Source organism: Corvus moneduloides, chromosome 1 (genome assembly GCF_009650955.1).
Source record: "Corvus moneduloides isolate bCorMon1 chromosome 1, bCorMon1.pri, whole genome shotgun sequence".
Lineage (NCBI taxonomy): Eukaryota > Metazoa > Chordata > Aves > Passeriformes > Corvidae > Corvus > Corvus moneduloides.
This window is the reverse complement of record NC_045476.1, coordinates 120157208-120182901: the sequence shown is the minus strand read 5'-3', so window position 1 is coordinate 120182901 and position 25694 is coordinate 120157208. Positions and strand designations below refer to the sequence as shown.

Genomic DNA, 25694 nt, shown 5'->3' with positions numbered 1-25694 from the left:
GGTTGCTGGTTGTTTTTCACCTTTTTACTAAAAATGTCTTGGTTTTTTACATTCATTGATTGGAAATTTCTGTACTGAATGAGAAGCTGCTTAATATTTGCATAAGCACACTAAGCAACTTGTACTACAAAATTAAGGTGTTGGTTCCAAACCAGTCAAAGGAAGCTCAAAAATGTGTTTTTCAAGCAGCAGTCATGTGTTTCAGCCAGGCAGATCTGTACAGGACCCATGAAGCACCATGAATGTTAAGATGAGTTGGATGGATCTTGCCTAGTGAATTGCACTAGAATCAAACAGCATAGCAGCAAAACAGTGTGTCATTAAGGTGGTTATGAGTTTCATGGGTATCCTTGTCTGTCTTTCTCATTTTCAGATACTTGAAGATCCAGTTTATGATTGTGTCATAAAACAATTAAAACATCATCAGAACACCCAACATGATAAGTTTATTCAGTGCTTGAATAAAGTTGTTAAGAATTTTCCACCTCTTGCTGACAGGTGTGTGATGATTTATGTGATATGTTGACTGTAAATCTAGAGGAATAATAGAGAATAACTTGCTTTTCTTTGTGGGCTTCTGGCTAAATTAAGGTTTATGAATGCAGTATTCTTTTTGATACCCAAACTTCATGGTGTGATGAAAACCTATTGTCTGGAAGTAATAATGTGCCGGGCAGAAGAAGTTCCTGATCTCCACTTGCAGTTAAAGAGTAAAGACTTTATCCAGATCATGAATCATAGGTAAGTAGTCAAGTGATTGATTATGATGGATAGTTAAGTTTCTTGATAACATACATTTTTACATTCAGGAGAATTTATAACTCACCTTCACTTTTTGGTCATTGCTCTCCTAATTTGAGCTAATGTAATCTGGGAGTTAAGATGGTTAGCTCTGTGTGAAAAACAGACAAAAGCCCCTAAAATAGCCTTAGGGTGAAACACCAGTGGGATGTCAATTTCTGAGGTCTGTATTAGTTTACTTGTATTCTTACTCTTAGGTTGAATCCAAAAGTATTTACCTAAAGCCCTTTATGCAAAACCAAATACTGTTGCTAAAACATAAACTGATCTTCTGGTTCTGTGTGTAGCAGTGATGAGAAAAGCAATGTAACTGGGGGTTTTTTTCCCTCTTCTTTTAGGGATGATGAAAGACAAAGGGTTTGTTTGGATATCGTGTACAAGATGCTGTCTAAATTAAAACCACTAGAACTTAAAGAACTTCTGCCTGGAGTTACAGGGTTCATTTCTCACCCTTCTGTCATATGTCGACAGCGAATGTATGATATCCTGATGTGGATTTACGATAATTACAGGTGTGTCTTCCCTGCACAGGCAGAGTGAAAGTGTTTGTAAGAGTCTTCCAACTTCTTGTCGCTTGGTGAGGGATTTTTCCAGTTGTCAGAATAATAGAGTCTGTGATTTGCGTAACTGGCTCTGGCCTTTGGTGGCAATTTTATCACTTCCAGTAAGGGATAAATACTTGGACCAGAACTAGGACATTGCATCACCACAGCAGGATGGCATAAGAGGTCTTAACTTTGATGTTCCAGCTTTTTTTCTTGTTGCTGGAATTTGTAACTAGTGAAAATTATACATTAAAGAAATTTGCTTTTAGGTAGAAGATACATTAAGGCACGTGGGCGTGATCTGGATCCCTTCAGTCTGGTAGTATAAAGATGGTCTTTCTGCTTGACCCCTTAGAACAGGGAACAGGCACGTGACAAGTGGGGTGCTGTTGAATTATCTAACTTAGTTGGGTTTTATGTGCTTTTTCCCAAGATAACTGTTTGAATGGACAGTTACTGTGAAGAAAAAGTACAGGCAATATTTACTCCAGCATCACTTGTGAAAAGCATTCTCTGCCTGTTTTTTCAGATTCAACCATGCAAACATCGTAATAAATACCTAATGTATTACTTAGCTTATTAGATTATTTCTTTGATAAGTAGTGGATCTCCACAAGGCATTTTTGGCAAGGAAGACCTCATGTTATGTTGTCATGCCAAGTTGAGATTTTTATCAGAGGGCATAATCTTCCTTTTTGTTTCACCATCCTCATCCTCTTATTTTGCTATGGATTATTTGAGAGAAGTCATTAATAGATATTTTTCTCCTACCAACAGTGATCCAGAAAGTCAAACAGATGAAGATTCTCAGGAGATACTCAAAGTGGCAAAAGAAATGCTGCTTCAAGGACTAATTGATGAGAATGCTGAACTGCAGTGAGTAGAGCGTTGTGGTAACTGTCTGAAATAAAAATACCTACATTTCTCTTACTTTGTTTATAGCAAAAGAGTTGATCCTTAGAGGTTTTTTGAGTATTTCAGTGTAAAAGAGCAACACTGAGATAATACCATTTCCTTTTCTTCCAGTTTATAAAATTGTGTCCCATGGTTTTACACTGAATCTAAGTGGAGCATTTGAACGAACTTCTAAGCTGTGGGGAGGTTGTTTCACTATGTTAAACCTAATTCTGCATTAATGTTCTAGAGTTTTTGAACAAGGAGGACCCTCCTATACAAACACACAACAGTAGATTAAATGTTGGATTTTTAAAATTTCTCTTGGAGGAGCAAAAGACAGAAGAGGAGATCTTGGTGCTTATCCGTACATAGCACTTCTCAAGAGGAAAACACTTGACAGAAATATTTTGTTCAGAGTAAACCTTTACTATCAGGCAGAGAACATGGTAGATGAATGAGGAATTCAGTGTAAATCAGTGGAAGATTAATGGCATTAAAGTGTTTGTTGAAGGCTTTAAAAGCTTATTGTTCTGGAGGTTTTTGTTGGTGTGGTTTTTGGGTTTTTTTCCTTTTTAACTTGACTTTTTTAGAAGTATTTTTCTTTATGTTTGCAAATAACCAAGAATAACTTTATTCTTTGCCTTTGCAGATTAATTGTTAGGAATTTTTGGAGTCATGAGACAAGGTTGCCCACAAATACTCTTGATCGCATGCTGTCCTTGTTGAGTTCTTTATATTCCACCAAGATTGAAACACAGTACTTGAGTCTAATCACAAATTTTCTACTTGAAATGACTAGCAGGAGCCCGGATTATTCCAGAAAAATATTTGAGCATCCACTATCTGAATGCAAATTTCAGGTGAATTGTAATGTGCTGTCCTGTATGCAACTATGTGACAAATTCTGTTCCTTAATGTAGTTACCACTTAGAAAAGAAGGGCATAATAAAGGAGATTTTTCGAAGTGTTTTGTGCTCCATAGTTAATGGGTGCAGCAGTTGTGAGTTATGCACAGTGTCAGAAATTTGCTGGTTTTGTGGTGGCAATAGTATTAGTTTCTTTAAAAAAAAATTAATTAAAATAATTATACCAAGTATAGCTGATTTGTAGAGTACTGAAATACTGAAAAAAAGGGTAGTGGAGAGAAGCACCATCAGCTGGAGAAATACTGTCAAGAAACAGGAATACTGGTGCAAGAGCTGTAAATCAGTCCTCAGCTGACCAGTCTAAATTAGCGAGCTTTCTTTACTGAGCTGTGGAGAGCTTCTACATGTTTGTGGTTTGTTGGGGTTTTTTTTGTTTGTTTTTTATATATAGTCAAGTTCTGCCCCTATACCTGGGAGGGTGTTTTGGTTTCTGGACTGTAGTTTCTGCTGTCCTACTCAATGAAGAAATGCAGAAAGCCTCCATCCTTATTGTTCTACTTAAAATCTTTCTTTGTTTGTAGGACTTTGTAGTTGATTCCAGCTGGCGTTACCGAAGTACTGTGCTCACACCAATGTTTGTGGAAACTCAGGCTTCTCAGAGCATCCACAGGAATTTGTCACAAGAAAGATCCCTTTCTCCTTCTGGGTCAGTTGGTGGGCAAGTGAGGGCTACCCAAAGGCAATATGAATTTACACCTACACAGCATGGCAGTAAGTCCAGACCGGTGTCTTCTGAAATGTTCTTGTTTGCTGTAGGAATGATGTAATTTCTGTTATATATGATGTTCTAGTGTAGAAATATAAATATGTTTAGTATTTTGTTTTCAAGGGCTTTTTTGTGTGTGTTATGAGAAAAAAATCCTGTTTTTATTGGTCTCATACGTATTTTATGTTCTGCCTAATGTAAAAGAAGCACTGTCTTACCTAACAGCTTAAAATCTGTTGTGCCTGTCAACATGAGGAAATTATATTTTTGGGAGGGGAAAAAATACCTACTTTGTAGATGTTTTCACTTTATTTATCTGTATGTTACAGCTTTTTTGCAATTTCTTTTTACAGGTGGTAGAAGTTCTTTTAATTGGCTAACTGGAAGTAGCATTGACACATTGGCAGAGTATGCAGTTCCTTCATCCTCTGAATCCTTGTCTTCATCCATGCTGTTAGTTAGCAAACGGAGTGAAAAATTTAAACAAGGAACCTTTAAACCAGTGGGGCCAGATTTTGGGAAAAAAAGGTTGGGTTTGCCTGGAGATGAAGTGGACAGCAAAACTAAAGGTCTGTAAGCCTTATTGTGCAGTTTCTATGTAATTAGTACACTTTTATAAACCATCCTTTATCAGTTATTTGGCTGGCAGTCCATTATCTTTCAGACAGTCTAATTGAGGTTCACTTTGAGAGATTTTGTTTCCAGGCGTGTGTGATGATACATAACATGTGACAAAAAGCTAGGATTGTGCTAGGAATTGTAAAGTTACATGTTGCTCATTGAAAGAACTGACTGGCATGCTCTCTGCATTCCTACCTCTCCCTAAGATGTTCAGAGCATGAATGTCAGACAGTTCTGTCCCTTCTGTTTTAAATGTAACTCTTTAAAGAAGATATTTCTTTAAACATGTTTTCTAAACCATTTCTGTCATTAGAAGTCCTTGCTTTTTTCTGAGAATGCTCCTTCATCCATCCAGTCAGTAAGTGAAAAATACCAGTACTGCTCTGAAGTGACTTAGGATCCTTCTCCCTCTTTAACTCTTGTCTACTTTGTCATTAAAATTTTGACCAAAAGGATGACATTAGGAGTTCAGGCATAGAGCTGTAAAGATCAACCTTTTCAGTACCTGAGAGGTGTTTCAGGGCAGTTACAGGTGAACTGTAGTTCATGCAGAACTACAGAAATAGAGAGGTCAGTCTACCTTTCAGTTATATTCCCTGGTCTTCTACCCAGGCAAATACCAGTTACGGTGGTATGTTTTTGTTTGCTCACTCTCCTTTTCTAGGAGGTGGACTGAACTGGGTCTGTGTGGCCTTTCCCCGTGACTGTCCTGAGCAGGAGTTGATCCAGTGGCAGTTCTGTAACTGTAACTTTAAAAATACAGTACAATATTCTCACTACACAATATTTGAATATCTTTTAGCACCTCTTTTATGTAGGGGGTTATATACTTTCTGGACTATAGTGCAAATGCCATGCATACCTGTGAGAGTCTAAAATAAATCTGGCATAGGGGGTATATTTGTTCATGAGTTTTAGTGTCTTTTCCAGTACAGATCTTTATACCTCATCCATGCACTTGAAGTTTCTATATAAATGCTTATTACCTCTTCTCCTAAGAGCAACTTAATTTGTCATCATTGGCTGTCTTGTTAAAAGGCCTTGCACTGAGTTGTTTGCTAGGAAATTTAAAGACTAGCTGGTAAGCTAGTAAATACAAAGATGGTGTTTGTTTTTATATGATGCTTTTGCCTTAAATCTGAAGTGTGCTTGGGAAATGAAAAGCTGTGGACATGATCATATGTTCCCTAGGTATAGAAGAACGAGCGGAAATTCTAAGACTGCGGAGACGTTTCTTGAAGGACCAAGACAAACTCAGTCTGATTTATGCCAGAAAAAGTCTGGCTGAACAGAAAAGAGAACAGGTTTGTCAATCCAAATGGGTTTAAAACTTTAAGTCTCGATGTCATTTGAAGTCTTGTACTTCAACTCTCGTGGTAACTTTGTGTAAGGTACTTGTTGCTACTTTAAGAGCTTTAGAAGGTTTGATTTGGAAATAATGCTATTTATGGCCTTAAAGCTAAATTATGTTACTTAGCATGGGCGAGAGAAGAGCTGGATGATAACACTTCCAGTCTACCACTTAAAGTGCATGAAGTGATTTTATGTGATGGAGTCCCTAGCAGCTAAGGAAGCCCTTTACAGTTGTCATTCTGGAAACTAGGAGCCTTGGAGCTACAATATGCTGCAGAAATAGCTGGAGAACATTATCCAGCATCCAAGGGTGAACTCAAAAATGTGGTACAGCTGATGGACTAACCAGAACTGGTTTGAACTTCTAACCTGAGGAATGTCAGTAATAATCATTTGCTGAGTGTTTGTCAAGGCCAGAAACATACTACTTTGTGGGTTTCCTGGTTGTGTTATGTACTTCCAATAAATCTAAGTATTTTTAAGCACTGTAGCAATTTTCCAGAGGTTCCCGTTGCTAAAAATAACATACATTATTGTCAAAAAATGATAGCATTTAGTCCCAAGAGCAAAGGAACCCAGGATTGAGAGCTACCAGTTTGAGACACTCCTGTAATACCCTCCAGATGCAGACAACTGTGTAAACAGAACTTATGTCTGGAAGAACCACACAAAACACCTATTTTAGCCCATTTACGTTTACTTGCAGGCTAAAGCTACCATTTCCTCCCACCCTACAAGGGAGAACCTGTAAATGTGTTCTGTATGGCAGTCCAAAACACAACTAACAAAATCCCCTGTCCTTTGAACACTTCCAATGATGGTGTTTCCACCACTTCTGTGGGAGGCTTGTTCTAATGCCCTGACCACTCCTTCAGTGAAAAATTTTTCATAATATCTAATTTAAATCTCTCCTGGCACAGCTTGAGGCCATTTCCTAACTATTTTTTAACATGATTAATGCATTTCAGGAGATGAAATCCGAGCTGAAGATGAAGTATGATGCCCAGGTTACTTTGTACAGAAGTTACCGAGTGGGAGACCTTCCTGACATCCAGATTGAATACTGCAGCCTCATTGCCCCTCTGCAGGGCCTTGCCCAGGTCTGTCTGCTTTTCACAGGTCATTTGTGAAGTTTTCTGGTCCTGTGGGGAAAATGTCATGTAGCTGAGCAACCACTTCGAAAATTGATTTGTAGTTTTGCAGTCAACCACTGTGATACACATTTAAAGACACTGTTTTGAGGGAGTGTTTCTCCTTCCCCTGTGCTGGTGCAGTGTTAAGAGACGAGGCTTTGTTGCTTGCCTCACCTGAGCAGTTGAAGATGGATACATCAGCTGTTTTCCATTTCCTGCAGGTTCCGCTGCTTGAGAAACCGATGGTGGTCTCTGCAGACATTATTGCAAAGGACATCTCACTGTACAGTAACAAAACAGCCATTTCTCATCTAGTATATGTCTGTAACAGACTTGTAAATATACAAATGAACTTAGTGTGACTAAGGCTGGACTCAGACTGCTCAGTAAAGCTGATCTAATATTCCTTTTCCTACGTGAGAGTGGTAGAAACTATAGACTGAATTGAACAGTAGACTGAATCCCATTTTACAGTCTTTGGGAAGTCACAGTCTTCCTGACTACCTTTGTATTTCATTACTTTTGGTAGCCCCTTATCTCTCTGTAAAGGGTGGAAGTAGCACACTCACAAGTTCTCTGAATAGCATTAGGTAAAGAGTTAGACCAAACTCCAGGCCCGTGATAGATCAAGATGCATAGGGTTATGTTACACACACAAAAGTGTTTCTGGATTGAAAAAATGCTGTTAAGTCTCAGATGAAACTGTTTGTCTGTACAGACAGTCTGTCTCTCTGTTAGCTGCCTCAATTTTTAGGACCAGGTCTCCTCACACATTGCTGTCTTCTTTTTTTTTCTGAAACTCACTTCATGGACTGTGGTGTCCCTAACGTGATATTGGGTGTCTGGTTCCTGTAATGGGAGTTGTGAATATGTGCAAATTGTAAATTCCACCCTCTCCACTAACACTGGCCTGAGAACTGCATTGTCTTGGAGTTTCTTTAAGTAGAAGAATTAAAATGGGTTATGAGTGGGTAGTACAGTAATTCCCAGCACAGGTGAGATGCATGCCAGACTAAATAGTCCACTCCCAAAGAGTGTCTAGGGATTACATACCGGGTGGATCATGTCTTTTAATTTTATTTATTAGCCTGCTGTGTCACAGCAAAATTCAGTGACCTTACCACTTTTGTTGTAATTTACAGAAAGATCCAACATTTGCCAAGCAACTTTTCAGCAGTTTGTTTAGTGGAATTTTTCATGAGGTAAAAAAATCTAAAGACCCTTCTGAGAAAAACGCTATTGTCCAGAAGCTGCTGAACAACTTCAATAATTTCCTCAGCATGAGCCTGTCATACTTTCCACCGTTCATTGCGTGCATCCAGGTAAATCTTGATACATGGCATGAAAGTAACTGGATGTAATGTCTTTGTCTGAATGTGTGATAAGTGGCAGTGAAGGTCAAATACTGTCACTGAAGTTTAGGCAGAGATGGAAAGAGAGTTGTTAACCAAATGGGTATTTCAAGTGACACTTATTAAGGTGAACAAGGTAATTCATCCTCTGAACTGATTTTTCAAGGTTTCTATGATTTTTGATATCTAGAGTTTGAGTCACCTTTTAATGTTTTAATTGCATCAGTAACAAGAAGAGGTTTGATTACAAATGATAGCTATTTCAATTGAAGTGGGATTTGAGAACAATTGGAAGGGTTATGTGGGTGTTGTGCTTATCTTGCTGTTTCTGGGAAGTGCTTATTGAGGAATTCTTTGATGTCTTGAGGATATCAGTAGCTGTCAGACTGTTTGTTGTTAGCCTCTCTTGCTTATTTTTTCAAATTAGTCCCCTGAAGTAGTTGTCTGGGGATTTTCAGTAATGAGGGAAGGGCTCACCAAAGGATGAGTGGGTGCACCACAGTTGTTTCACTGGAAAAGATGCACAAACGTTTCTGTTATGAGAATATACTGACCTGGAATAGGTTGTGAATTTCATCTTTTAAACCAGTTTTCAGGGAGATAAAAAAACCTTGTCCGAACACCTGTTACATACCCATTGTCACTGTATGTAATGATTCTTATCAACTGTATTGCTTTTGTGTCTGATTCCTAGCTCTGGAAGGAATCTCCTTCTGAGTGGCAGCTAATGGCTAAAGGCTTTTTGTTATGGAAATGTATATACTCTGTGACAGTAGGTGTCATTCCAAATACGGGAGAACCATCTAGTTTGGAGTAGCTTTGTAAACAGTGACAAACTTTGCTTCTTGATACTTGTAACTAGACATCTGAAAAAATGTAATTGCTTGTTTACTTTTTTCTGTGCAGCTGCATAAAAGGTCAAATACTATGGGGATTTTTCTGGGCTGTCTTGGTATTTTTTGAGCCAACGTCTCACAATAGCTATCTGTTAATATTCCCTCTTGACGTTGCATTTGTTGGTTCTCTGTCTTGACGATATTATTTGTGTCAAATTATGCTGTCTAGACCCTGCTAATAACACTGTTGCATTAGGCTACGATTTTTTTCTGAATAGACATTAAATGAAGACTCAAAAGTAGGTAAGTTAAGATTCATCAAAAATACAGACTTTGTAAGAACAATAAGAGCATCTCATTGCCATCCTCATCAATAACCAAAGTACAATAGCATGAAGTACAAACAGCCTGCAAGCAGTGAGAGGAAGTTTTTTCCCAGTAGGGAATTGAGTTCACATTGATCAAGAGAGCAAGCTGGGAGAGTGTGAGCAAGAGCAGAGCAGTGTCAAGGCTTTCATCTGGCTCACAAAGACTGTCCTAGTGGCTTGGCCATTTGGAAATACAGCTTCTTTTTCCTGTATACCAACAGCATAATAAATACTGGCTGGTTTCAGAAAGGCTTCCTACTTAACTGCTGTTTCCTTCTGGCTGTTTGAGTTTTTAATCTTCTACACGTTCACATCCCATCAGGAGAGTAATTTGGTGGGTAAAAAGAGTTGGTTTTGTCTACACATATAATCTTAAAATTGACTATGAAGCTCTGGGATTCACTTTCAGGGCAGATTAAGAGCCAGCTGTAATACTAAAAGAGGCTAACTCCATGACAAAAGTTTACATAGCCTCCGAAGAGATGCTTGGCCTCTGAAGAACATATAATTGCGTTAGAAATATTTTAGCTGCCAGGCCAGCTTGGATGCCGTTTCCCCTAATCTGTGAACATATGGTGCAAGTAAAGCCAGTGCTCCTTGCATATGGAGCAGGGAACATTCCCTCTGCTTTCAGAAGATAAGTAATCCAATAGTCACTAATATGCACTAAATAAAGACACCTCCTTTGATGTTGGATGATGTCTGTAAATCTGAAGTTTGGGAGGATATTAATTCTTGGGACATATCATTATATTTGCACAGTTCTTGCACTTTTTCCTGTGCTATGAGAAAGGGCTTTTGGCCTTACCTTAGCAAAGTTGTTCTTAAGGTTTTAGATTGTGCAGTTGTCACTGTGTTCCTGACATAACCCCTAAAAGCTGGCAGTCGAGGAATGTGTCTGGGGCATGTGTGCAGCTCATTGAAATTGCCTTAACAGTAGTGAAATATATATGCTAACCCCTTATTGGGATCTGCCTGGTCTGTAACTCAGGAAGCCACACAAGGCTGTGGTTTTTTTCCTCTTTCTTTATTGAGCACAAATTCATTAGTGTGAGAGTCTCAACTCTGCAAACTGTGTCATGAGTTTGCTTATGCCAGATGCCTCTTCTGTAGTTTTTGTGGTGGTTGTCATTTATCAAAGATGTATAGCTTGGCTGTTCTCAGTCTCCTGTTGCAATTTCCAAATAGTGGTTTCTTTTCACACAGTATTCTTGAACATACTGTGTTGCAAGAATCAGATTTTTTGTTCTAAAACATGGTGCTGTTCCTTGTAATGGAAGCTATACTGAACCTCTTCCACGTTGTGAATTTTTTCTGACAGTTGTTGAAGATACTGTTGCAATTTTTCTTTAGAGGGAAAGAAAACAAAGAAAAAACCCAACACTGGCTTTAATAAACATGCTGATTTTTTAATATATTTACCTGTATTTAGAGTAGTGATGTAAATATTTAAAAGACCCCTTCAAGTAAACAAGAATGTTTATCCCTGAAGAAGAGGTTATTCTGTACTATTATTGGACTAATGTTAAAAATTATAAAGAGAAATATTGTCATGTCTCTAAATCATGCAGGAGTAGATGAGCACAGTACTAGAGGAGTCTAACAGGAAGCTGTGATGTGCTAAAACTGGCCGAGTGTGTGGACAGAAAGCCTCCAGTTCAGACAAGACATCGTGGTAAATCATGCCTTTGGCTTATGGCAGGAGCGCACCACTGAATAGGTTAAGTGAAGCACAGCTGCTGTGCAGCAGGCAAAATCCTGCCAACAAACAGAAGGAAAAGTTCAGGCTGTCACTGTGTCCATCTATCTCTCCCCCAATTTCCTTGTGATTCTGTCCAGAGACCTGTCCCGTGTCCCAGAGCCAAAGTATATAGGGTTATTCTGTACTGTTCTCTGTCCAAAGTGCAACAGCACAGAAGGAAAGGATTCCAGTTTTCCCTGAGTTGGGAACTTCTGGAGACCTAGTGGCTGATTTCCAAAGCTTGCACTATAAGAAAAAGGATACCAAATAAGTGATCTGTATAGTTTTACACCAAGTAGGCACCCATTGTTTTGTTTTATTCTACAGGAAATGAGTTACCAGCACAGAGAGCTACTGGAACTGGACTCAGCTAATGTGAGCACGAGCTGCCTTGCAAGTTTGCAGCAGCCAGTGGGCATCGTTCTTCTGGAGCGTGCCCTGATGGCTCTGTCCCCTGCGGAAGAGCCCCCGTCCAAAAGGATGCGTGGCAGGACAGAGCTGCCCCCAGATGTGATCAGATGGATTGAACTTGCCAAGTAAATTCTTATTTGAGACAATTTGCTCCCACTTAGGTTTGCCTTGTGAAGAACTCTGCTTTTATGGCTTGTGGGATTTCTCTTTTAGTCTTTCTGTCTTTTAGAATCAGATATGCTTTTAATTTCTTCTCACTGACTTCTCTTAATACAGTCAGTGAGAGCAGTTAGACTTAAAAACTGTGCACTCTTATGGTGCTGTCAGACTGCTGAAAAACATCATGTTCCTAGCTTTTCAGCTGCAGGAATTTCCATAGTTCAGATATTACCCTACAAGATGAAGTTTATGTGGTTAAGTATGTATTTCTGATCTTACATAATACTTCCTAAAAATTCACTACTACAAGCCAGTAGTATTACTGCTTATTGAATTGTTATTTTTTTAATAGCTTCTGTTTGCATTGATATACATCTGCTGAGCTCTTTAAAATATTTTTCTTTTCAATTTTACTAGGCTCTACAGATCCCTTGGGGATTATGATGCCCTTCGTGGCATTTTCAGTGGTAAGATTGGGACTAAGGAAATTACACAGAAAGCTTTGTTGGCAGAAGCAAGGAATGATTATGCTGAAGCAGCTCAATATTATGATAAGGTAAAATGACAGCAAGGTATTTTCATTTCATATATCTCTTATAGCTTTAATAAAATTAGAAAAATTTGAATTTTGAGAAGTACCATCTTGTCTAAAATGCCCTTGTGCTTAATTGATGGTTCATTGTGTAAAGACACTGGGAAAGATGAGCAGTCACAACAAAGCAGTAAGCAAGATGCTTTTCTTACTGTTTGCTACAAAGCTTCACAAGTGCAGTTATCTAGGCAGACAAGTAAAAACACATGGGCACACTGCAACCCTGAGAGAGCAAATTGCATATGTTCATGGCATGAGTTACTGTGGGTAAAAACAAAGAAGGATTTCTGACCTTCTTTTAAAATGTTCACTCTTCAAAAATGCAGGCTTACTGAAGACAGCTACCTGAAATTAATTTATGTATAAACACTGTCAAGCTTGAATTTTCTGCATTTAATGTTGCTGTCACACTCTGGTAAATGGATAGATGTTTTTATGAGGCAATGAATTACTTGTTAAGTTGCTGGTGACTTAGAATTGAAGTGGGTTTGGCTGGAATCTGGCACTATTCTCCCCTCCAAATTCATTCCCTAGGCACTCTCCCAAGAAGACTGGCAAGATGGAGAGCCAACAGAAGCAGAGAAGGACTTCTGGGAACTTGCATCTCTGGAATGCTATGACCACCTCACAATGTGGAAGTCTCTGGAGTATTGTGCTACTGTTAATATTGATAGTGGAAAACCTCCAGACCTAAACAAAACATGGAATGATCCATTTTTTCAGGTTTTTAGAAATTATTTCATTGATACTGCACCGTTTTTATCTCTGCAGGGATGTCCTACAGTATTGAGATTATGGGTGAAAATCAATCATGTTGTTTGGGTTATTTTATTATGGAAATTAGTGGAGAGTCTGATATATTTTAAAAATTGAAACAATTACTTCTGCTTGTTCTTTTTGATGTTTAGTTTTTATCTCAAGTCAATGGCAGATTCTATAGGATCAGCTTTATCATCACCTTCTTCCTTTTGCAAGTCTTTTTGTTGCTTTTCTTGCTTTGTTTCCTCTTTTAAGAGTTACTAAACCATGGATTTTGAAACTGTTAGAATTTACTAACAACTTCTTGAGCTATAGGAAAAGGCTGCTGTGATTTGTTAGCAAATAGGAATTTGTCTTAAGGGAAAATATTTTTAAAAGCATCCAAAATGTTTTTATATTTATTTGATCTGCCACTGATAACAAAAAGCTTGATCATCTACTATTCCATTCCTAGAAATAAAGACTGTTTTCACCTTGTAGGAGACATATCTGCCCTATGTAATACGCAGTAAGCTGAAGTTACTGCTCAGTGGTGAGAATGACCAGACTTTGCTAACCTTTATTGATGAGGCAATGAAGACAGAACAGAAGAAAGCCGTTATAGAAATGCACTACAGCCAAGAACTTAGTCTCCTGTACATCCTGCAAGATGATTTTGACAGAGCCAAATATTACATTAGCAATGGCATGCAGATCTTCATGCAGGTAATAGTGTCTTCTATCTCTGGTGTGGTTTTTTTGTGTAAACTGGAACAATGAAACTGCTGTTGCTGTTACTGCTGCTAGATTATATGCTCAAAACACTCCAGTACAATGAAATTTAGGTGCCTTCCATGTCATATGACAAAACTTCTTTTGAATTCACTGCTTGCAATGATGAAAGGTGAGTGAGCCAGTGGAGTGCATCCTCCTGTTTTAGTTTGTTTTGTTTTGCTGATTTAATATTTTATACATTTTTCAGAGTCATTGTTTGTGCAGGTAATAAAAGTTTTATTTCTTTCGTCTTTTCAGGAGCATCCTGTCCCCAGAACAAGCTTGCAAGGAGTATTGCATTGAGAAGTTTACAAGTTCCATCCATTACCAAGTTCTAATTAGACTGTAGGACTTTGCTAAAACCTAGGATAGAAATTGCAGCTAGACTGTGCCTCTGTGCTTGTCCAAAGCAGAATTGCTCTCTGATTATGGACTATTAAATTACTTGCAAGAGGTTGGGTTCTAAAGCATAATGTATAGCAGCGTCAGATCAATAGTTTGTAGAGCACTGAACAGAACCATGCTTTAAATTCTGTCTGATTCTCTCCCTTTCTTTTCAGAGCTACTCCAGTATTGATTCCTTGTTATATCAAAGTCGGATGACCAAACTGCAGTCTGTACAAGCTTTGACAGAAATACAGGATTTCATCAATTTTATGACCAAGAGAAGTAAAGATTTTTTTTCTCAAGCAATTTTCTTTTTGTATTCAGTAATCATGGTTTCCTGAACTTTGAATTTCTGAACTGCTGTTTGAAGGAGCATAAGTCTGGAATTACTTCTTACTGTCTTCTTGACAGTAAGAACTATTACAGTTTTGTAAGATAGGATTGAACATAACTTTGTGTTATATTGCAAAGTTCAATTAGCATAATTCTTGTGATAAGAGTTAAGCATCTCTTTTAAAGGTGTCAATTAAAGTTTTAAACTAAGCTTTTTTTGTTAGAGTAACTTTTGGTAGTAAATAGCAGTTAGCAGAGATAAAAAAATGGATGTGGTATATAAGTTGTACCTACTGACGTAGGCCTGAAGTACAAATTTATGTGCACAAACCAAATTAGATACTAAATTTAGTTAACAGTTCCACTATATTCCAGCATGTTGCTATATGGAAAGGAAAATACCTGGTGGTGATCCTCAGTGGCAGTTGATGCAGGTGTCCTTACGAAATCTCCTGTGCCTCAGCAACTAACAAAAGTAATATGATGGTCACTAAGTAGTGTTTTTAATGCAGTCCCAGAAATGCAAGTGCATTGCTTAATTGCAGTTTTTCTGGTTTGAATGTTAGACTATGTTTTCTTTAGCCCATTTTTGTGCTGTTTGGCTTCAGATGCATTTAAAATGTTCTTAATTGATTTCTAGGTAACTTAGCTTCAGAGGCTTCCCTTAAGAGACTTCTCAGAACTTGGACAAGCAGATATCCAGATGCTAAAATGGATCCTATGAACATCTGGGATGATATCATTACAAATCGGTAAAATTGCATTCTTGGGTTAGCTTGAGTTCTGTCTGCTTGTGGAGTTCCAGGAAGTGCTTTTTCTAATGCTGCTTGTTTTCATATGTGGGAAGGTTTTGATCCAATGTATGACTGGTTTTTTTTCTTTTTTAACTGTGGTAGTAACTTTTTCAATATAACTGGGCAGTTTGTATGACTAACTTGTGGTGAGGAGCCAAAGGAGGTTGAGAATAAACTGTATTTTAATAGGGAAACATAGATGTTAGCTTAGTCATTTTCTTGCATCAGTGATTACATGCACTGTGTAAGGTGGCTCATTTCAGCAGCTCTTAAACATACTCACTTGTAATTGTGTAGATTAGCTGCATTTAGCTCAATGAAACACCACCCAAAAGGCCAATCTGTTATGAATAAAAATACTTGCCTACTTTGTAGGCAGTTCCAAAATGAGGGAGTATATAAAACAAGCCCAGCCATGTCACTCTCAGTGCTTCACCTGTTTATAGGAAAGTTAATGGCCACTGCTTTAACTGGAGACTTCTGTTATGCAACTGTTGCTAGAAAGAACAAAGGCTCGCTGGAGACTCCTTTGGATTAGCTCTGAAGAAACTGGAATGCTTTTACAAATTTGAAGGTTTTCTGTCCTTGCCGTGGTGTCTGTCTTCATCTCAATTCATTCTTCCAGTGCAAATCCAGATTAGTCCTCCTTCCTTGCAATAACTTCTTCAGTAGCTCTGCTGATACATACTGTGCTCTGTAATTTATTTTATTATCTCTTGGTGTCAGGAAAGCATGGCTACAGAAGAGCTTTTTGCAGTTCGGTATAAGGCAGAAAACGTGGCATGGCTTACTTTTGAAAAAAGTTTTGAAACGTTTATGACTTGAAGGGTTGTCAGGGTCTTAAACACTTTTTGTGCTTAGAAAACCTTTGTCTCAAATTAAAAACAAAGGATGTTCCAAGTGCCACTTCAGACTGCAGTGCTGTCCTCTGCTTTGAGTAACAGTCTGCATAATGAGATGTGCTATTAAATTAGATAGGACTAGTTGTGGAGTGACAGGATTCAGCATTGATTCATGGCAATTCCCTTTCAAAAGCTGAGTGCGGTTGCTGATCTGGTCTGCAACACAGACTTTGATGTTGCCATGTGTTGATGTGATAAACATTTGAAGAGCAGGTTGACATAAAATACAGCCTGGCACTCACCCTAAATAATTGAGACTCCTGTTTGTTTGCACTTCCATCAAGTTGGAATGCGAGTTACGAGTTACGGCTTGGTGAACTTCGGGACTGTAGCTTACACAAATGAACTAACTAACAAAAAATCCCACCCTATAATGGACATTTTCTAATACTAATCTTGTTAGTTCGAGATCCTGAATGCTCTCAGGGCCAGCCGGGCCCCTCTTAGGAGTGTCCAGACTCTGAGGCCTGTGTTTAGCCCTGCTAAAGGTGATAGCTGTAGTTTGACATTTTTTATTAGCTTTGTTTGCTGTTAGACAGATCAACACTTTTGAACATTGATTCCCTTGAATGTATACCAGAGTGATCTACGCCCCTGTTGTTGTTGTGCAGGTGTTTCTTTCTTGACAAACTGCAGGAAAAGCTTCCCTCTGATCAGGCCAATGACAGTATGGAGGTGGACGGAGAATACAGTGCTGGTGACCAAATGGAAGTGGATCAACAGAGTGAAAACATTTACTCCATGATTAAAAGCTGCAAATTTAATATGAAAATGAAGATGATAGAAAGTGCCAGGAAACAGGTGAATATACTGTCTGATAGCTTCCAATTTGGTGAGAAAATACATAGGAAAAGCCTTTAAGGTGGGCTATGGTACCCTTTTGCCAGGGCAAACCTTGTCTCTTTTTGACCCTACTGTCCAGGACATTTTGAAAGCTCAAGAAAGTCAGTTCCACAATGAAAGAAAACAAAAGGATAAATGTTAATTACAAAGTTGATGATAACTTGTCATTACTGGAAATATGCCTGAAGCCCCCTTTGATCCACAGATGGTTTTGAACACTCTGAAGGGCAGATAAAGTATCTGAAATATTTCAGTCTTTAATGGAAGGGATGCTTGCAGTCAAGAATTATGCTTTCTTATTTATAAATAATCTCTTCTGTACAAGAAAACAAATCAAATTCTTACTGAATTAGTATAATTTACTTCAATCAGCAATGCTGAATTTCTTTTTTTCATAGTTTTCATTACTGCTGTTAGTTAACGCTAACAAAGAAGTAAAGTGACTTAGAAATTTTGGGTTGAATCTGGCTGTTGAAATGACTGGAACAGCCTTTTTGATGATGGGCCTTTGGTGTTTCAAGCTTGAGACAAGTTGAATAATTAAGTCAAGGTCTCCCATCTTCTGAGATGCTGCAGAAGTCTGCAGTCATTAACAAGAGTTTATTTTAAGCAATGTGACAAGCAAATGTAACATTATTGCTTTGTTGACTATACACTCTTGAAGCAGTAAGTGAAAAATTAGATTTCCTTTAATGTTACTGTTGTGAAACTTCTCATCGAAACATAAACTCAAGTGATTTTCTTAACAATATATTAAATCAAGTTGCTTTTCCCGTATGTGTTTGTACTACAGAGCAGTTAAATGCTTGTTGAGTCGTGCAGCTGGAATTATTTTCTCAGTTTTTTAAACCTCTGTTCTTCTCTTTTGCTTTTCGAACTTCTTCATTAGCACAAATCTGGTTCTGAATATGAGACCTGGCAAGCAGTGGACATCTCTTTGCCTTATTGCAACTTCACTTGTGTTACTTAAATCTTCTCATCCCTAACTTGGTTGCAGTCAGTTTTAGTCCTTCTTCAGATATATTGTCTGAAAATTCTCTTGATCCCAATGCAGAACAGCTTTGCAGTTGCCAAGAAGCTCCTGAAGGACTTGCGCAAAGAAGCCAGAACGAGGGAGGACTGGCTGGTGAGGTGGAATTACGCCTATTGCCGCTTCACTCACAGTAGCAGCCACAATCTGAGCTGTCCTGAACGCGTGCTCTCAGTGTTGAAAACCATCTCCCTGCTTGGTAACAACCTTCTCTTTGCTTCACCTTGTTTATTTTACAAAGTTGCTTTGTTGTCCAGTTACCAACTTTTGTTTTTGAATTCCAACAGAAGATACCAAATCTGACTATCTCAGCAAGAACATAATGGCCTTCCGAAACCAAAATCTTCTTCTGGGTACTACATATCACATCATGGCCAATGCTCTTAGTCGGGACCCAAGGTGTCTTGAGCAAATTGAGAAAGAAAAGGCTGGAAAGATATCAGTAATATCAGGAGAAAGCCTTGAGAATCCTAAAAAGGTAAACGGGAGGGGAAGATCTTTTAGTTATTTCAGTATCATAATTACTACAAATTACTACTTCGGTAGGTAGTGATGGCTATGGATAGGTACAGAGCATGTGAAACCTGTCTGCATTAGCAGTGATTTGTCCAGCAACAGCAGATAGAGAGAGAGAAAGAGAAAGAAAGAAAGACAGACGGAAAGACAGAAAGACAGAATGAAAGAACAAACTGTGGTTGCTGTTTCTTCCAGGTTTTGCTCTCCTGGAGTTCTGCATCACTCTAGCCTTTTGAACTGGGAGAATGTTCTTGTGTTTCTCTGTACCTGCATTTTGAGTGGAGGGGAAAGACATGGTCAGAGCAGCTGTGTGTACAGTGGGTAGACAAGGCTTGGGATCCTCAAAGAATACCTTGATTTCAGCTGGGCCTTTGTGACCTGCTTCATGCTCCCAGACTGTTCTCTTCGATAAAGAGATATTTATAATACTGATAATAATGGTGATACACTTTTTTTATCTAAGTAATTTTAATGGAAGAGAGAAGAGGGATTTTTAAGGCAGAGCACATGCAGGTCATCTTTGCCTATTTTGGGTAGGTGTGCATTTGAAGAATACAGTACCAGACTTTGCTGCAACTAAAATTATATTTGCAGTCAATTGTCCCACATGCTGGGGACATGGTGTCCCACCATGACAATGGGGGCATTGACTTCTTGTCTGTCAAATGGATACAGAATTTGAAGTGCCACTGTTGGCTTATTTCTACTAATTTATAAAGCCACCGTGAAGACCCTTATATATAGAATCATAGATTGGTTTGGGTTGAAAGGGACCTTAAAGATCATCTAGCTCCAACCCCTCTGCCTTTGCCAGGGGCACCTTCCACTTGATCAGGTTGCTCAGAGCTCCATCCAGCCTGGCCTTGAACACCTCCAGGGATGGGGTAACCACCATGTCCCTGGGCAGCCTGTTCCAGTGTCTCACCACCCTCACAGCAAAGAGCTTCCTCCTAATGTCCAGTCTAAACCTACTCTCTTTCAGTTTGAAGCAATTGCTTCTCATCCTGTCACTACATGCTCTTGTAAAACATCCCTCTCCATCTTTCTTGCAGGATCACTTCAGGGAATATGAACCATATTAGTATAAAACAAAACAAATGTTCTTAATTTGTGTTTCATGGTTGTTAAAAGTAAAGCAGACCAAGAAGAAATTCCTGGAAAAAAAAGGTTTTAAATTTTCTGGTGTGTAGAAACTTAAGCAAAAGCTTGAGCTTAATTTATTAGCTAATTCTTAAGAGCATTCTTCTTTAGGCAATCTAAAAGATGAGCAGATGTCAAGTGTCAGATGAGTAAGATTGCCATAGCAGGTATTTCTGTATCTGTAAGATTAAGAAGCTTAGCCTTATTTTAGCTTAGTATTAAGCACTACTCAGACCCTGGTAGTCTCCTTCTACCTACTTGACTATTTAATTTCAGTTACAGCATTTAGTGTGGCCAGAAGGGCCAGAGAAGTGATTGTCCTGCTGTGCTCAGCAGTGGTGAGACTGCACCTGGAATCCTGTGTTCTGGCCCCTCACTCCCAGAAAGACATTGAGGTGCTAGGACCTGTCCAAAGAATGGCAGCGGAGCTGGGGAAGGGTCTGGAGCACAAATCCTGTGGGGAGCAGCTGAGGCAACTGGGATTCTTTAGCCTGGAGAAAAGGAGACTCAGGGAAGACCTCACTGCTCTCTACAACCACCTGAGAGGAGACTGTAGTGAGGTGAGGGTTGGTCTCTTCTGCCATGTCCAAAGTGAGAGGGTTAGATGAAATGGGCTTAAGTTGTGACAGGTAGGTTCAGATTGGATATTAGAATATTTTTTTTTTTTTTTAAATGAAAGAGTGGTCAGGCATTGGACTAAGTTGTCCAGTGGAGTCTGAGTTGGTGGAGTCACCCTCCCTGGAAGTGTTCAAGAGGCATCTGGGTGTGGCACTTCTGGATATGGTTTAGGGGTGATTATGGTGGTGCTGGGTTGGCAGTTGGACAGATGATCTTGAAGGTCTCTTTCAACCTTGGTGCTTCTGTGATTGTGTAAAGAATCTTGTCACGTCACCCATTGCATGAGCTGCATTAGAAATGTATGATGAATATTACTATATTTATAATAGGGAAAAAGGCATCAGATTCAAAAGAGTTTGATGCATGCTTTTTTTAACACAAATTCCAAGTGTAACTGTTATGCAGATGTTGCAGTTATGTTTTAATCGAAGAAAAACTCCGAAAGTTTTATTGTATTTTCTGTTAACTGTTTCCAAAAACTTTATTAATGTTAACTTTTTTGCAGTGACAAAAATTCCAGTTAACATGTCCAAAGACTAATTTAAGTTTAAATTGTGGTTTATATATTTCCATTGAAAAATTGTGGAAACTAAAGTTCTGGAAATCACTGCTAGAAATAACATCCCAATTTTTTTCCTTTGTATCAGCTGCTCAGAACATCTTAAAACACTTCAAGTTTTATCTACTCAAGACTTGCAAAGAAGCTCCAGTTTCAGAAAGGATTGTTCAGTGCTACTTGCTAATGTGTGCTTTTTTCCTCTGGTGGTTGAATGTCAGGTGCTGGCGGGTCTGAACAAGAAGGCTTTTCAGTGTTTCAGCTGTGCCGTGAGGAAGTCGGAGGAGGAGGTGCAGTCCCACTCCATGGAGCACGTGGACGTGGTGGGAGTTGTCGATGCATATATGACTCTGATCAGCTTCTGTGACCAGTATCTGCGCAGGGAAGAGGAAGGCTTGCTTGGTTAGTCAGGATTTCTCCTAAGCTTGTGAGGTGTATTTATCTGTGATCCATGAGCTTTTCCTATACCCACAGCTGGAATTTAGATGGAGCAGTTTGACCTCCAGTTCAGCAGTGTTTGTATTCCTTTTTTCACATCCACTGTTACTGCTAGCTTTGGTACTAGTGAAGCACTTGTAGTCTCCTTACTTGTGAGAAATATATCATATCCAGCAGATGCTTCCCTTGTTCCTTCCCAGACCACAGCAGCCTTGTATTTAAAGCAGGCAAGATACCAGCAGTGATGCAGCTTCCTGATAAAGCTAATCCTTACAGTCCCCAAGTAGATGTGTTGCAGATGTGTCCAGTTCAAACAGATGGGAAGGAGAACAAAGTAAAAATACAAAATACACTTGAAAAAAAATACCAAATTGTAAAGATGAATGTTTCAGATGATCAAAGACATGGAACAAGTAATGGTGTTTCTGATAATTCTAGCTTAATGTCTCTTGGCAGAAATTGACACTCTGGATCTGCAGCAGTTCCCAGCTATTGTCGTGGAGAAAATGATAAAAGCTTTAAAACTGAATTCCAGAGAAGCCAGGCTGCGATTTCCTAGACTGCTCCAAATAATTGAAAGATATCCAGCAGAGACATTGGGTCTAGTGACACAAGAGGTTAGTTGCTTCAATTTTTCTGGCAGCAAATGTTGCTGTAAATCAAATTTTAAAGGTGGGGGTGGAGGCTGGATACATAGAGAGGTTAGACTGGTAAGTTTTGCTTCAGGGAAATCAGATAAATTTTATCCCATCATTGTTCCTTGTCTTTTCTGTAACTTGCTGAGTAATTCATATGGACAGAAAAGTTTTTCTTAAAAGTTCAAATTTTTGTCATTATTCTGATTCCAAATGCTAGTTTGAGAGTTGCTGGAGAACAACTCTGGTATGTTTTGGGGTTTTTTTCCTTCAGAACAATATAAATGAGCTGATAAAGGTGGTTAGTATTAGGGTGAGGAATGTATCTTATTCCTGTAGGCTGAGTTTCCTGTATGCAGGAAGCCAGCAGCTTTTCCAGACTCATTCCATGTCTCCCACCTTTCCCAGTCCTCCTTCACTTCAGAGGTTACTACCTCTGAAGCTTTGTCTTCCTTTGTATTTCCCACTTCCTTCCTTCCTTCCTTCCTTCTACAACCTGACTTTCCACTGCCATTCCATAGCAGGATACCATGAGCCTTCCCTGCTGCCATGGGGCAGATAAGCTGAGACCTTCTCTGTGACTCATGCTTGTTCCTGCCTTGGCCTGCATGCCTTTTCAAGCCAGTGTCATTGTGCTGCTGCTCCCAGAGCAACAGGCCCTGTCAGAGAAGGAACTCAAGTGAGACAGAAACTCGGGTTAGTTATCCCAAGGAACTGGGAAAATAGAAGAAATGACTGAGGTGCATAAGGCGTGTCCACAGTGAAACACCAATAGTTCAAACAGAACCTGACACCTGGTCCAGTTGACAAATCTCACCCAGAAAGGGAGTTCACCAGGCATTTATTTATCCTATCCTCTGTCTTTCCGTGAGATAAATACTGACAATCTAATAATAAATTCTATTAGCAATTCTTAAAGCTGAACAGAGGACAAAACTGTGATAGGAGTTTCAGTGTTCCCCTTCCTGGCATTTTTTACTCAAATCGGGACTTCAACCCAATGGTGAATTCCTTCAGACTTTTGAGTTGTTTGTATGTGATGATGAAAAATTATTGTATTGCATCCAGAGACAAAGGCCACAAGTTTGAGTGTAAAGCCTCATATTGATCAACAAGCTGCAAATCTTTATAATGGAAAACCTATTAAGCAGCAGCGGTGGTGGTAGTAGTAGTGATAGTAATAATCAAATCTGTGCTTCGTCGGAGGATGTTTTGCACCCCTAGTTGACATTCTCTGTTTCCTTTTCATGTTTCTCCCTGTCAGGCTGCACCATGGAGCAGTTTCATTTGTTTGCTATGTTTGGTGCTTTTGAGGAGGACCAAAGTTGAAAGCAGTGTCTGTTTTTGCAGCTTTCTTCGGTTCCCTGTTGGCAGTTCATCGGTTGGATTAGCCAGATGATGGCACTACTGGACAAGGATGAAGCAGTAGCTGTACAACATACTGTTGAAGAGATTGCAAATACCTATCCCCAGGCACTCATCTACCCTTTCATGATCAGCAGTGAAAGTTACTGCTTCAAAGATACTGCAGCTGGTTGCAAGAACAAGGAGTTTGTAGAGAGGTGAATTTGCAATTGGAGTAGCTCTTTTGTATGTTTTTTATTCAGGAGTGGACAGATTTATTTATTCTTCATACGCAAACTGTTTTCTTCAGTGAGCACGAGAAATATTAGAGGGTGGTCTTGAGTTTTCATTTAAAGGCACAGAGAAATGCAAGACATCAGCTCTGTCAGTGTCAGGCATACTCAGGTTGGTGGCATGAATACTTTATGAAGTGTTGGATACATATAGTACCCAGGCTGTTGGAAGTTAGAAGTTTTCCAAGATAAAACAAAAAGACCAAAGAGAGGCAACCCGTTTTTCCTTGTAATTCTGTGGTATTGAACATTTACAATCTTTCTAATACCAAGAGGAAGCAGGTGTGTTTAAATAGAATAGATGCTCCTGCCAGACTTCAGAGAGAGCAGTGAAATGGATGCATGTTATCTTGGGGAATGGCAGCTCTTGGCAGTGGTGTTCTTTGCTTTTTCAGTACGCAACATGCAGTTTCTCCTACAAGCCTTCCCTTGCCCATTTTGCCATGAAGTAACACTTGAGTTAATCCCCAGGCAAAAATCAGTTTCTATCACACAATGCTGTAGAACTACATTTTGGGTGTCTTTTTGCCTTTTTCTCAAGTTTGATACATTTGCTGAATAAATTTTTGCTTAAAATAAAAATATAGTCTTGTGTTTCACAGACAGTATCACCCTTCAATAACTGTCATGACAGGGTGTATAGTCTGGTCAATGCCTGTGTCTGTTTCAAGCATGCTTTCCACTCACCAAGTTCCTATTTTCATAGTGGGACATACAATTAAATAATTGGGAGTTGTGTGGCATGTTTAGTCAACATATAAACAGTCATGCAGCCCAAGAGGGAATTCTGAGGGAGTCTCACCTGCCTACACCTGAATTATTTTACCAGATTCTTGTATACAGCAGACAGTCCAGATCATTGCTTATCTGCAGGCAAGGTGGTGATAGTTCCTGTTGCATTGTGATGCATTTTTCTCTTCTTTTAAAGGATCAAGAATAAGTTGGATAGAGGAGGAGTAGTTCAAGATTTTGTTCACTCCCTGGAGCAGCTCTCTAATCCTGTAATGATTTTCAAGGTAAAGTTTTTTTTTTCCCCCCTTTCCCCTTCATTCTTCTCCCTCTGTTCAAGAGCAAGTGCTGGGTGGAGCCTGACACCGTTCAGTTTGACACCACAGCCACAGGAAGTGGTTCAACTCAGCACCAGCACATGATGATGATGGTGATGTCCAGGTGCTGTCAGCAGCTTTCACTGGTGAGGGGCTCCCTCCTTTGTGCCAGTTGGATGTTCTGCTTCAGCCCTTTTCAGCTTTCCCCTTCAGGGTCTATGCCCTGCCCTGCAGTCAGTGTTTCTTAATCATTCTGAAAGCCTTACAGAATTATCATTTGTGGCCATCTTCGTAATTTTGGACTACTTGTGTTCTTACGCCCTTTTCCTGCTGGGCATCCTGTCTACGTTCTGACTTGTTTGTCCAAAGGATTCTTGCCCTGTGTTTGGTGCCACTCCTGGCCCCACAAAGGCTTTCTTAGTTAGCACTAAACACTATGGTAGTAAACATAATTGTTGTAATAAAGTAGAAACATTTTATCAAGACACAGAATGAAAGGAAAATATTTCCACAGTCTTTTGGTTGTTCTTTTTGTTGTCAAAAGACACATAATAGTTGACTACTATTAAATACAGTAACCCCAGTGCCATCTGAGTGGTTTACTGAAAAGCAAGGGTCACTAAATCTTTTCTCAGTACTCATCTGTTTTCTTCTCTTTGCAGGATTGGACTGAGGATGTCAAAAATGAATTGTCAAAACCTCAGAGAAACAAAAAGAAGCTTAAGGAAATGTATGAAAGAATGTACAGGAATTTGGGAAATTTGGACGCTCCTGGCCTTGGATTGACGAGGAAAAGGTTTATTCAGGTATATGAGGTTCCTGAGTAGCGTTGACATCATGTGCTTTTCTAGAAGACAATAGAAAGT

At 39.2% G+C, this 25694-nt stretch overlaps 1 protein-coding gene across 2 annotated transcripts in view; it reads left to right on the top strand.

Moving 5' to 3' along the window:
• Positions 1-25694, top strand: part of PRKDC (protein kinase, DNA-activated, catalytic subunit) — an 82779-nt gene that overhangs the window by 46538 nt on the left and 10547 nt on the right. For both annotated transcript variants that reach the window (XM_032124864.1, XM_032124872.1), the window contains 24 exons: positions 374-498; positions 592-741; positions 1140-1313; positions 2124-2222; positions 2893-3103; positions 3691-3880; positions 4229-4444; positions 5688-5800; positions 6818-6949; positions 8125-8304; positions 11607-11815; positions 12267-12405; positions 12976-13164; positions 13681-13905; positions 14514-14622; positions 15314-15425; positions 16981-17170; positions 18267-18441; positions 18530-18720; positions 21294-21474; positions 21967-22127; positions 23496-23707; positions 24711-24798; positions 25491-25634. In XM_032124864.1, coding sequence (XP_031980755.1) covers positions 374-498; positions 592-741; positions 1140-1313; positions 2124-2222; positions 2893-3103; positions 3691-3880; positions 4229-4444; positions 5688-5800; positions 6818-6949; positions 8125-8304; positions 11607-11815; positions 12267-12405; positions 12976-13164; positions 13681-13905; positions 14514-14622; positions 15314-15425; positions 16981-17170; positions 18267-18441; positions 18530-18720; positions 21294-21474; positions 21967-22127; positions 23496-23707; positions 24711-24798; positions 25491-25634 — 3915 coding nt within the window. The remainder of the gene's footprint in view (positions 1-373; positions 499-591; positions 742-1139; positions 1314-2123; positions 2223-2892; positions 3104-3690; positions 3881-4228; positions 4445-5687; positions 5801-6817; positions 6950-8124; positions 8305-11606; positions 11816-12266; positions 12406-12975; positions 13165-13680; positions 13906-14513; positions 14623-15313; positions 15426-16980; positions 17171-18266; positions 18442-18529; positions 18721-21293; positions 21475-21966; positions 22128-23495; positions 23708-24710; positions 24799-25490; positions 25635-25694) is intronic.